General features: G+C 40.2%; 1 protein-coding gene across 1 annotated transcript in view; it reads left to right on the top strand.

Moving 5' to 3' along the window:
• Nucleotides 1-4,052: 4,052 nt before the first annotated feature.
• Nucleotides 4,053-13,651, top strand: part of LOC140127565 (ADAMTS-like protein 5) — a 36,709-nt gene continuing 27,110 nt past the window's right edge. Inside the window, exon 1 of the mRNA XM_072148404.1 lies at nt 4,053-4,348. Within this exon, the coding sequence (XP_072004505.1) occupies nt 4,332-4,348 (17 nt within the window). The 5' untranslated portion in view covers nt 4,053-4,331. The remainder of the gene's footprint in view (nt 4,349-13,651) is intronic.

The following is a 13,651-nucleotide window of genomic DNA, read 5'->3' on the forward strand; positions in this document are numbered from 1 at the left end:
CTAGTAAAGAGTCTGAAAAGATGTACGATACGGTAAAAGAAATCTGAAAGACAAGTCAAGCAAGACATTATTGCATAAAGTATACAGGTAAAGAATGAAGGGCACAAGGGGCAAGTCAGTAAACAGTTAAAAGATGACTTAAAGGGTCAAAGAATAAGGTTATGACAGGGTTAGAGAGTAGAAAAGCAGGAATTTCTGATGCATTTCAGCAAACAGAAACTAAGTAGTCAGAAAACTTTCATAAGAGCTTTTGGCAGCCAGGCAATTATAATAGATAATAATAGATACAATAACCCTAGTACTTAGCACCTACCAAGATTGGGGTTTGGTATTGCAGTATTGTTTATGTTAACCAATTTGACATGTTTTAAGCCTGATCCGATGCATGTCTCTGTCTTTTACCTTCACGTGTCCAAATAACCCAGATAGCACAGCTCTGCTTACAATTCTAAAAGTTGAACAAGGGTCCATTGCCTTGAGGCCAAGTTGCAATGACCATATCATTATCTGCAGGTTTCAGGCAGAAGAATAATACACAAATGGGAATAGGAATTTGGGAGATAAAGTAGTTGCACGTGCTGCAATAGGTTACTGATTGAGCTTCATGGCTCTAAGGTCAGGTCATAGTTGTATCCTTAGGAGCTAGACCACTTCATCTGGAGTTGCCTCGCTGAATCAGCACTTCTTTCTGGCAACCTGTCAGTAGGCACTGAAGAAAACGACGGAGACGGAATTGTAAAGTGAGTTTAATCTTCCATTCATGCTTATAAATTGTCATGAAAAGTGGCATTTGTCTTCTACCGAAACTTTCTGTGTCATTGAAGCAATTACATGCTAACTCGTCTCACACAGGGCAGTTCCTTTGACATGAATATTGTCAATTTCTCAAAATTTTCAGTAAAAACAATAGGATTAAATAATGATTCCATGTCGTGCTAGAGTCTGCTGATTCCTTATGGTGAACGTCGGCACAACAAATAGCATCATCCACATGGCACCCTCCACCTCTGTCAATGCTGTGGCTGCACAATGCGAGCTAGAGAATGCTCTAGGGTGGTTCCAGCAACTAATGGGATTGATACGGGGAACAACAGTGCAGTATGTTCCCCATCACCATTATGGTCAGTGTAATCCTATGGTTGGTGAATTATAAACTTAATGGGATATTCCCATCTTGACATTTACTGGAAATATACAATCAAAATCCATCATGATAAACCAGGGACACTTAATCCAGGCACCATGACTGTGGTAATCTTCTTATATTAGTTATCCATGGCCTCCTTTCTTCAAAAACCAATTTCTAACATTATGCTTATGAGTCTGAAGGGCTACTTGAGAGGTTCCCAAAACCCCTCCATGCTGCAGATTCAAGGGTTGTTAGGCTGTCTCACCCTGCCCCTCTGCTCCTGTGTAAAAATCACGGTGCTCAGATCTATGAGTAAGTGTCCCTGGTTTATTAATGCTTGTGTTCTTTGGGAACATTTAAAAATGTGTTACATATATACTGCATATGGTTGTGCACTATATATATATATATATATATATATATATATATATATATATATATATACGTACTGTATCCAGGAGACCAGAACCAGTGAGAAATGCATTCTGTCAGCCATCAATCATTTGCCAACCCACCATATTTTATATATTTGCACATGCGTGCACGTATGGAAGAAAAATGTCACATATACACCAGTTCAAAAGACACAGAAATACAGAAATCTTACGTTTGTGTGAAAGGGATCTTAAGTTAATGAATCTGCCTTTGGGCTCTTTCACATTGGCTTTGTTTTTAAAGTCTGTGGTTCAGTGATTTTCATGGTTGCCTCACAAAGCCATTGATTTCTATGGGTGTTTTGACATTGGCTTGTATTTTTACTAATCCGTTGGCCACCAAAAAACATTATGAAAGAGTCCTTAAATATATATATATATTCAATTGCATGTTATTAAAAAATGTACCTTAGTGAAGATCATTTCTTATTAATGTAGCCATGTTGTCTCTTGGATAACTCTCGGACATTTTAAATGAAAAAAGGAATGTGTATGGAAAATAGAAGGAATTTTCATCATAAAAATGATGATGTGAGCCACAGCCTTGTAAATGAATGCCACTAATATGCCACGATACTGATGACGTCTGTTGAGATGATATTCTGTGAAATACCCCCCGATATCAGACTGATGCGGGTCCAGCTCCTTGAAGCCCAGCTGTTTCTGTCTGCTAGAACTATATTCCTGTACAGTGTACTAACTGTACAGTGTTTATTTGCGGCACCCGAGGCAGCCATGAAGCTGTGGGAGGTGTCGGACCTCATCATTCTGATATCAATGACCCATCCTAAGGATATCTCAATCAAATTCACAGAAACCATTAAAACTTTGTAATATCTATACTGTCATTGCCAGCCCCAACCTGAGATTTCAGAAATCCTCCCTAAAAGCACATGTGGCCTTTATAGAGAAAGGTCCTTCTGGTCAGGTCCTAGTGTGTAGGTTAATGCTCGGCACTGCCTTTACAGTAGGGGTTCCTGCGATCTCAGTATGGAGTTTGTATTGGTAGTCAGGATACTACAATCCTTTAGCAATAGTTTCAACTTGTCAAGATAAATTCTTGTAACTGGAGTTTCAAGAAAGAGACTACTAGAAAGTCCCTGGTTTTCCAATGGCAGGTATGATATCATACAAAGATTATGTGAGCAATACTTAAGAAGTGTTTACAGTGGATGTCTAGCTGTAGGATTAAAAATGGTACACATATAAAAATGGTGTACGCTAAATAAAAATAGTAATGTGGGTTTATCTATCAAAAGAACAGGGAGTGTCATCATTAGAGGTCAGACCTACAGTTACGCCAGGTCATGCAAGTATACCGGTACTTAATTTACAGGGAGGATTCAGTATGCGTTCACATATTGGGGCACATTTACTTACCCGTTCTGTGAACTCCAAGGAAAGTACATTATCTGATGACAATGCACTCTGCCACGATTCCCTAAGATCGTGCGCACGATATCCTGCATGTGTCGCTTCCCCGCTCAGGTCCGCCGGAGTTCACCTTCTTCTTCCTGGTGCTGTTAGTGCTGCTCTTGCGACACAATTTAAAAGTGAAATCCTGCGCTCAGTCTGAATCAGTTGGATCGCCCGATGGCCCGCTCCCCGATTTCGCTGCGCCACAATCCGATCGTGTGCGACACAATCCCAGCTTAAACCCCTGTTGAATACTTGGCAAAGCTGCACAAATCCCGAAAACAGAGAACACATCCCATTAAGATTGAGTTAACATAAATTAAATGTTAACCCCGAGGAAGACTTAATTTTATTAATTTGCTGCCATATATAAAAGTGTTACTTATGTACATGTTACTATGCGTTAGCTACAGTATTATTTTGGCACTGCATGGAGAACTAAAGTTCATTGGTTTTTCAAAGAATACCAGAAAACTAGTGTAAAAGCAGTGATACATCTACTCCACGTTTCTATGAAGAGGGCTCGTGGAGTCATTTGTTTAACGCTCCATGGCGTATACTGGACTGGAGTTTATTTGTGCTAAAAAGGTGCACAATGTGCATCAACAAAAAAAAAAATGCGGTAGCTCAAAGCGAATAATAAACGCCTCCCCACAGTCTCCTTAACATGTGATCACAGCGCAAGCCTATGGAATGCGTCTCAAAACGCAATATGTGAACGTGGCCTAAGGGTAGTTTAATAAGATCTTTTTATTTAACAGGAAACTTTGCATTTCTTTGTTAATACTCACCTAAATTAAATGAAAGAATTTACCAAAAAGTCACATTGCAGTCACCTACAAGACCATAGAAAACCTAAGTCCTAAATCTCCTGTAGTAATAAAGCTGTGGTGAGTCTCTTGTTTACTCCATGAATCCAGTCATGTAGGGTTCAGTCAGTGGAGCATGGAAGCCCCCCATTATGTGGGCTGGGGGGGCCCCTGACAGGTAAGCAGGAAGCAGCACGTGTGCGCACAGCCCAGGACACCTCGGCTAGTGAGAGGGTGTGTGAGGGCGGGAGGGCAGAGCTTCAGCTCTCTCAGCCCTTCTTGTGCACTTCTCCGTCATTCCTCTCATCTCCCTGCATCTGACTTGTCTGGCTCTACTATTCCTAGAGCAGGCGGGCTGTACTGAGCTGCAGAGCCATGGGCTAGAGCAGGGAGTCATGACCATGGCTGTGCCAGTGCCACAGGGCACCCACACACTGCCCTGATCAGAACTGGACCCTGGGACCACTTACCTTTCTATCCATTCACTTTCTCTGAGAGCTGGTTTCATGTGATTTAACCCCTGCACCACCACCAGGCAGGAGGATGCTTCCTAGCTGCAGGTAAGACCATGTCCAGCACACACTTCATTGGCAAAGTGTGTAACAATGTATCAGTGTGTTGTGTATATGTAATGTGCAATAGTCTGCAGAAAATACATGTTACTAATATATTCACCTCCTGCACCCCAGGGGTATACACCTGGAAATCTGTGTTTATATAGAATAATATCAGCCTGCAAGGCTATAGATTATACAACTATTATATAGAATGCTTTAATTAAAATTCTTAAAATTATTTGTGAAACAAAATCTATTGGTCCACCGATTTGTACATATATGAATCATTATCATGAAGATATACATCCCATAATTTAACCCAATTGTTGTTCAGTTGCCTTGCAATATGTCCTGACACAAAATACAGGGGGTTCATAGCCATAAGGTGTACTGGAAGCCTATGCTCTACATAAAACCTCTCCTGTGTTTCTGGATAGCTATATTCAGTGTTACTGACTGAACCCAAGGCAATAGTCCTACCCAAGGGTGGACTAAAGGCTATACCATGTTATGAATTACAACACAAAGCTTTAAAAATACATTTGTAAATACCCTTGTGTGTGGTGATAAATATGTCTAATGTGTTGTTAAAAGGGAATTTCTGGAAAATTGATATTGGTGCTTATCCTAAGGGTTGGTCACCAGTATCAGATTAGGGGGGATTAAACAATTGGCACCCCCACTGCTCTTGGCTGCTGGTGATCTTGGATATACCAAGTGTCTGGACCACCAACAAATGGATATTGAGGATTAGTATCAAATTTTTAGATGTAAAGATCTTGAAAATGAATGTGCTCTATAGGTACAAATTTAGGGATGACAAATTGAAGATGTGCTATATTTTTTGCAGTTACACTTTATAAGCCATCTTGATCCATCTACAATTCTGTTTCCGAAATAATGGAGTTTGGAAAACTTTTGCTACTGTTGTATAACGGACATGTGACTTTTGTTCACATTGATATTTTGGATAATTTAATAAAAAGCTCATGATGTTTGATGTATAAATGACTCTTGACTGATTGAGTTCATTGTTTCTATTACATAACTTTTTAGGCAAATAAGACAAGTAGAAATGACAGGATTAGATCTATCAGCTTGGTTTACCTTAGCACTAGTAATTAAACATTGCTGCAATGGGAGCCCTTTAACTATACTTTGGTGTACATTGAGATGTAAATAGAGTTTAATTTGTACTTGCACATGGATAACCTAATCTATGACTTATTTATTGGCAATGAAAAGGTTAACTCTAATGGTCCGCCATATATTTTATGGTAATACCATAATTTACTAAAGTTGCAGAAGGAGAATGAGGAATGAATGAATGGAGTGACAGCTGTGTTCTCTGTGCACTACATGCCATGTGCATTATTCAGGGATTTGCAGAGATTACCTGGGTATAGGGTGTCACTCCGGGTAGGCTGCTCTGCCAAAACCAATGAGCTATAAGTCACCATGACCATCAGTTATAGTGACACACATCAACAAACGTCAGGACTGAGGCCAGCACTGACCACGCTCATATTACAGTACTTGGCATAACCAGACTGTACGTTTTATTACAGCTTTACATGCTTGTATCATGGAGGGTCTAATCAAGTAACTGTGGTTCCTTGTCATGATACACCATGTGGATTACATTGCTCTAACTTAGCAAATTGATGACAAGTTTGTACATAGGTGTAAAATGTTAATTTTTCTTTGCAACTACTGGTAAACACTGAGCCATTGTCTTGACCATCCTTGCCCGGATACTCAGGTGAAATCTCTGCATACTGTCCGCAGCAAGTCCCGCCATAGTAAAATCTTCCTTCTGCCTGTAGATGGTCTTTTAGATGCAAAATTTGTATTCGGACATAAACCCCAGACACCGTGCCGCGTCTATAAATCACTGTGGGCAATGAAGCGATTATCTCCATGTGTCCCCGGCTTTATGTAGTTTTATGTGTATGTTAAGGTGATGCAATCCATGTGGTCTGGTGATGGGAATGTTTTTGTGAATGTATGACTGGTATTCTAGGGTCAGAAGGTAAGAGTTCTACTTAAGGAGAGTTTGCCAATCAAGGCCACCGAATAGGAGTGTGGAGACTCAAAGTCATAGATGCTCCACTAGGGAATTCTGGGAACTATGCAAAGGTGTTAACTGGAAAACCATGCCTCCTCTTGTTACCTTGAAAGGAAGCCCTCTTAACACCAAGTATGATAACATGATGTGGGATTAAGCCGCACTGGTATTCTGTGATTTTTGTTAGCTTTGTCTTTGCTAACTTGCAATACATGGAAGATCCACAGGAGGGTGTAACACTGTATATTAATTGCCATAGATTTGTCATTGCACTTTTTGGCACCTTGGAATCAAGGTGTAATTTTTTAGTACAAATACAAACAAGCCACAGAACCAGCTGTTTTTATTGTGACCTATTTGACAGCAGAAATCCCCCCAAGAAGATGAAAAAAAATTGGAGCGCAACTCTGACTTTTTTTTTTTTTTACAAATCAATAGCTCTTTACAAATCAATAGCTCTTTACAAATCAATAGCTCTTGGGGTGTTGAACAACTTTGCCTATTATCTTGATTACCTATGTGCAGCAGTTTCTTTACTATACTCCTCATTTTAGCCTAAATCCACCCCAACTTTCTCCTGGCAGTGCTGATTTCTCTTATGAGAAAGAGTCGTTGCTCACTGAGTTGTCCTGCTCACAGAGGAGAAAGGAGTACAAGGTCATCTAACATGCTGTGTCATTTACCCCTCTGCACCCCCTCCCGCACCTTCTATTCTCAGCACAGTACACTTTCAGCACAGTGCAGGGAATCTATTGACTCTTAGTACTCATTTCATGTAACTGTTTCATTGGTGGTTTCTACTACTTATTACATGGTAATAAGTAGTAGAACACTACTAGTAATAAAATTGTCTTTTTATTGGTTTTTGAATTAATCAACATACAAACCGTTACAACTTTTAACACAGTTTCACAGGTAAATTAACATACATTGTCCTGAATAAAGTCCAAGAATTTAACAATATTGGTCTGCGTACATCCTTTTTATCGTTTTCTACATATCATCTCTTCCCGTAAAGACTTCCCGGATAATAACATTTCATACTAAACCGAAATGCGACACTGGACAGGGGAAAGACACAAGAGGAAAGAGAGGGGTGACGGTACGGATACTACTGGTACACTTTGTATTTCTATTTTTTTTTCTTTGTAATTTATTTACTTCTCCCCCCCCCCTTTTTTTTTGTGCCCTTCATTCTCGTATGAATAAGACACCATGTGTGTCTTCAGTCGCTCTTAGGCTACATTCACACTGCCGTTGCCCGCCCATACCGTACCATAGTGGGCAGCGGCAGTGCACGGGGAGAGGAGGAGGTGAGCGCAGCTCACCCCCGCCCCTCTCCATAGGAAGTTATTGCGCACGGCGCCGTACTACGGAGAAGGATAGGACATGTCCTATCTTTTTCCGGGGTACGGAGCGGTACGGTGCCGCACGTGTGCTGCACCGTACCGCTCCCATAGGGCGCCGTGCGCCCATTGACGTCCATACGGTAGTGTGAATGTAGCTTTACTCCTCCAAAAATCATCCCACTACTTTATAAGTTTCAAAGATATAATTATAGTCCTTAAGACTAGCCTACAGTATGAGATCGGATGCATCCCATTCTTGACCCAATCTGCTAACTGACACACACAACTGTGCACACAACTGGTTAACAAACTAGAAAGAAGATTATGTACAAGATATAAAATTTCCAGTTGTTAATTCACTATGTTTGCATTTGTGTTGCTCATTTGGATAATCTTTTTGCACACATTTTTAGCCATATCACCATAAAGATATAAAATAAATATAATAGTTGTGTTACTAATAAATAGTTTCACTTTTTATAGATGCTGACAAGAAATCTAAACTATGAACGTGCATGGGGCTAGTGGACATTACAAAGGGTTAACCTGTGCAAGTCATGAAATGACCTTCTTACCTGTGTCACCTACTTTCAACTTGTACTCAGCCGAAATGTCAGGAACAAGCTTTAGAAATGATTTCCCTCCATCATCTTCATGATGATGGATCCACTCACATCTTGGGTCAATAGATACTTGTCATATCTTGTGCCTCCAGGTGTTTATATTGTCTGCTGAGGAACATGTGTGTTTTATGGAAGGAAATGAGCTATTTTTCTTCTGTAAACATTCTGCCTTAAATGTGAGTAATTTTACTGACATAAAATCCTGCTTTCTGTGACGGGTCCTAATTGGCCTTGTTGGAAGGTCTCTGCTCCTAGGGCTAATTTAGTCCTTTATTCCAGTCTATTGTGAAGACACAATAACAACAGGCCCTAATGATGACTAATGTCAGTGACATGTGTGAGGGGTTACATCTGGACAAATGATGCAGAACGTGAAAAATACTAGTTAATTAGTAATTATTACAAGGTGGGACACCACATAGTCTTTCTTTGTTGTACATGTCATTTAATTCAATATTGTTGTATCCTGCAGCAATATCTCCAGGTATGTGCATAGGCATCTCTGGGCAGATAGATGTCAGATAGAGCTTCACTATAGAGGGTCATTTATCTTTAGTCTGTCATTTTTTTGGGGGGGGGGGGTGTTGTTGGTCTTGTTTTATTTATGTTAGAGGATCTTGAATCTGGTATACAAGTCTATGTTGATGTTTTGTGAAATTGGGACTTTTTTAATCATCAACATCTAGATTCCAGGGATAAATTAGACACAACACTGGAAATTTTGGTTGCAGCGATCTTTGAATGCGATTAATCCCCCTATATATTTTTACTTTCTGAAATGTATTCAATTAAAGAATAACAACTACATGATAGCAAAAGTGTTGTAAAGATAATATGAAATTTTGTCTCTCCTTCCCTTAACACCTTAAATAGTTAGATCAAAGACCTATATTTCTAGAGAAAATTCTGTCTGATTTTTTTTTTTTTATACTTTGAAGATTTTCCTGCCCCTAAATTTGTTAATTGGATACCAATCTAAAGATTAAAATGGTTTATGTTACATGCATCACATCCTCTCAAACAGTAACTTGCCATAATGTTTTCTTCTAAAGAAAAAATTGACAAACTTTGTCTTGGAAATTGGACACCAGATTTGTGGGGTGGCTTTAACTTTTTGGTACAAACTGTATTCATTGATTATTTTGTAAGGCTGGGGGCAATGCAACATAAAGCCAGAAAAATATTGTTCTAACACATACATTTTCTCCTATTTGGAATCCTGTAACTTCTAAACCAAACCAGCGGAATCTTTTGTGTAGCCCCAGCCTCGGGCAGTGGCAGGAAGTGGTACTGGCATCATGTCTCTGCTTCTAGCACATTAAATGCATCGTGTTTGGTACCCAAATATAAGAGACTTAACCAACGTAAAAGTCAGTATTAAAAATAAAAAATAAGGCGAATAACGCTAATAATGCTTTACATAGGTACTTTCAGGCAGTCTGGTGCAATCTTTTATAACATTTTTCATGCCTTTGTCCATTTTTAAATAATTGTGTTAACTTTTTCAAAGTTTTTTAAAGGGAACCTGCAAACTCATTAACCCCCAATCCCACAAACAGTATCCCACTATTTGGAATTATACAGGAGGTCTTCTTATATCTTATCAATGTTGCTGTATGTCTAAAAAAATAATTTTATTCCTGCCTAGGGTGCAGTCAAGGATGTAGGTGGAGCTTGACCAAGCAGTCAAGCTACCCCACCTCATGACTGAATTTTTGTGATTTAACTATAGCCATGCTGCCCTGTTCTTATTTGAAGGCAGAGGCTTCCTTCTGGAAACCCTTCCTTGCTATCTTTTTTTAGGTGTACTATCCTACATTTGTACATTCCACACTCTGAGGCCAGTAGAGTCTTCAATGCAGCTCCTGGATTTTTTGCTATTTCTCAGAACATTTGCACGGTCTAGCATTGGAATGAAAATAATGGAACATCCACTCTTGGGATGTCTTATATTTCTTAACACTTGTTACTGTACAATGGCGGACTTCAAATTGTTTAGAAATAGCCTTATAACCCTTCCTAAATTGATGGGTAGTAACATTTGCTTCTCTAAGTTAATTGATGATGTCTTTTCTCTAGATTCTCCAGAACAGAAAACTTCCAAAGCTTCTGCTATAATAGAACCAAAGCTTCTGCTATAATAGAAACTAAGCTTCTGCTATAATAGAAATGGGCACTGATTGGTTTACTGATGATCAATTAAAGGGGTTGTCCGAGTTTAAACAAAAATAGTAAAGGAAACAAAAATGAACTTGCCTTCACCGAAGCTCCTGTTGTCCCAAACTGTCTCCGGTCAGTTATGTGTCTCTTATTGTTTACAGAGGCAAGTGCTTTGCTTTTTTTTTCTATAGCAGTTATAACTGAAATCTAACATTTTTCTAAAATATATTAGCTTATTGTAGCCGTTTGTCTGCTAATCTTCTGCTTTCTGCCTGCCTGAGCTACTTTTCCTTTAACCTTCCACTCTGGTTGTCATGAAGAAATTGTACTGTGAGACAGGAGATGCAAAGGGGAGGGGCTATGCAGGAGCTGAGGAGCATGTCTGGTCTCTCCTGTCTACAGTCTGCTCTCATGTTCCCACACACAATCCACCTCCTCCCTCTGCAACTGCTCAATTTAATAAAGAATCTTGTATCATCCATATTCCTGCTCTGCACTCCATTCCCTTTTCTCTAGGCTTAGACAGGAGTACATTTGGGGAAGTGAAGAGAAGGAGGGGGGTTAGAATAGAAGTATGATGTAAAGGAGAAAAGAGGCTCTGTTAAAAATGCCTTTGTCAACATTCTGAATCATTTCAATACTTCATGTAAGTTTAATTCACATTAACTGGTTCCCTGCCAGCAGCATGTGGTGAGTCCTGAGGGAGGGGCAGCTGCAGCAGCCTGTGTGCCTGTGTCTCCTCGTGCATTCTACCTCTTTCACATCATCTCCCTCCCCTGCCTGCTCAATACACGTGACAGGAAGTGGGGAGGGGCAAGGGAGCTGGATAATAGTGATAGGAAGTCTGGCTCTCTTTAGTGAGCTGGCTCATCTCACTTAAAAGAGACAGTTTTTCTGGCTCCAGAACTGCTCCCCATTAAATGTATTAGAGGATGTCTCCGTTCAAGGGCAGAGTCAGCTGTAAAGGGGCGGAGTTAAATCAGCCATTGGCTCACTGCTGGGAGCCGAATAGTGTAGGGTGATCAAATAAGAAATAGAGAGAGGGATGGAGGAGGTGGAGCAAGAGGAGAGGCCAAAGTAAAGGTCACATTCCCTGTCCTCTTGCCCGGCCCTCTCTTCTTAAAGGGGTATTCCCAATTCAGCAGCTGCCCCTTCCCCTAGGACTTTCCCCATGCTGCTGGCAGGGAGCCAGGTAATATGAATTAAACTTATATAAATTAATACTGCCACAGCTTTCAATCGTATCCTGAGGACACCAGTACAGTAGAAAGTCAAGAAATGTGCTGTAGCTTCACTCGAGGATACCCTGAAAAGGAAGAATTGTGGTTCCGGAAGCAAAAGCTTCTCCATTAGTCCCAAAAAGTCCAGGATATGTTGTTTTAAACAAGAACTGAGCAATATCCTGAGCTTCCTCTGACTGCAAACTCTGTGCTAGGGTGAAAGCCTACACATATTGCAGGTAGTCCACAGTAGACATATCTGTATCTTAATACAATTTTTTTCTGTGTAAAAGTGCATGTGTGTGTGTAATAATCTCTGTGTATAGGTCATTGTAACTGTAATGCATGTTAGTATGGATATGAGTATCCAAAACTAACATTGAATTTATCAGTTGGCTTGGGGGTCATATCTGTGATGTGAAAAACAATTAGGATACTTTGTTTAGTGAAATACAGTATATTCAGTACAGGATTTAAGTGTCCAGTGATCTGTGCTTTTAGCTCTGTGTCTTCCATGTCTTTCTCTGCACTGGATGTCTGTGTAGAGGCTTCAGCCTGATAGTCTGTGTCCTAATTGGCTGGGCTGTTTGTACTAGTGCTTGTTAGGATAGCTTAGCATCATGGGAAATGAGGGAAGCTGCTCTGGTCTACTCTGCTTCTAGCTGCTCTGGAAGCTGCTCTGGCTACTTTAGGAGAAGCTGGAGTGGATTTTACAGATTGTGGTGATAGATGTGTCAGGATGTAACTTGGGTTAGGAGGAAGCCAGCAGCATATATGTATCCTTTTAATTGTTGTCAAAGGTTGTCACCAACTGTGCTAAAACTATTTTTGGCCAGGGAACTTGTCAGTCATGCTTTAATTAAATAAAGATACAATAGAATTTGTCATGTGTTTTCTCAGTAAACTGTCAAAGCCCCTGCTATTATAGAGGTGGTCAGACTAGCTGATGAACAGTTAATCAGTATTAGTATTAGATTTTACTTAAGATTTTACTTTTCTTCTTTAAATGGGTTGACCAGTGAAAACACATTAGCCCCTATCCACACGATATGGAATAACTTGATGATCTGTGGAGGTCTCAGTAATGGCACCCTGATGGATCACAAGAATAGGGTTTCTGTTGTACCCCAGATCAATAAAAAAGCCAGACCCACATGTGCCGACTGCTGTATTTATCTGTATGGGCTGGCAGATATAGGCGAGTACAGCGCTCAGCACCATTGTGATAGCAGAGCATCCGCCACATGTGCGACTGGCTGCTTTATTCATCCGGTGTACAATAGGGGTTCAACAGCAGCTCCCCCTCTTATTGTGCACCCCTACCCCCAGCAAAAGCAGAGACATTCCAACAATCCATCTGAACGTATGCTACATCCAGGCCCCGGCTCGGGTGTAGCATTTGTTTGTGTGAAAGCAGCCTTAGGCTGTACTTAATCTTTCAGACACTCTTTTGCAGTTTGGCCTAGTTTTTGTTAATTAAAGGAAATCTTCCATCAAAATAAAGCATAATAAACCAGGGCTGATACTGTGGTAATCTTCTTTTAATTATTATCCATAGTCTCCTTTCTTCTAAAATAAAATGTAAAAAATATGCAAATGAGCCAGAAGGGCTCTGGGTAACGTTACCAGCGCCCCTCTGTGCTCTGTGTCACATTCCCCACTGCTCCCTCAGCACTTTCCCTCTGCCTGATGTAGTCTCATTGCAGCTAAGGAAATTTCAGCACATATTGGGAGGGGGGAAGTCCTATTGCACATGTAAAAGTTTGTGAAGATACAGTACGAAGGGGCACTGGTAATGCCCTTCAGAGCCCTTCTGGCTCATTGGCATAATTTTCCAGATTGATTTTAGAAGAAATAATGCCATTGATAATCTATGAGTAAGTGTC

The sequence above is a fragment of the Engystomops pustulosus genome, chromosome 4, assembly GCF_040894005.1.
Source record: "Engystomops pustulosus chromosome 4, aEngPut4.maternal, whole genome shotgun sequence".
Taxonomy (NCBI): Eukaryota; Metazoa; Chordata; class Amphibia; order Anura; family Leptodactylidae; genus Engystomops; species Engystomops pustulosus.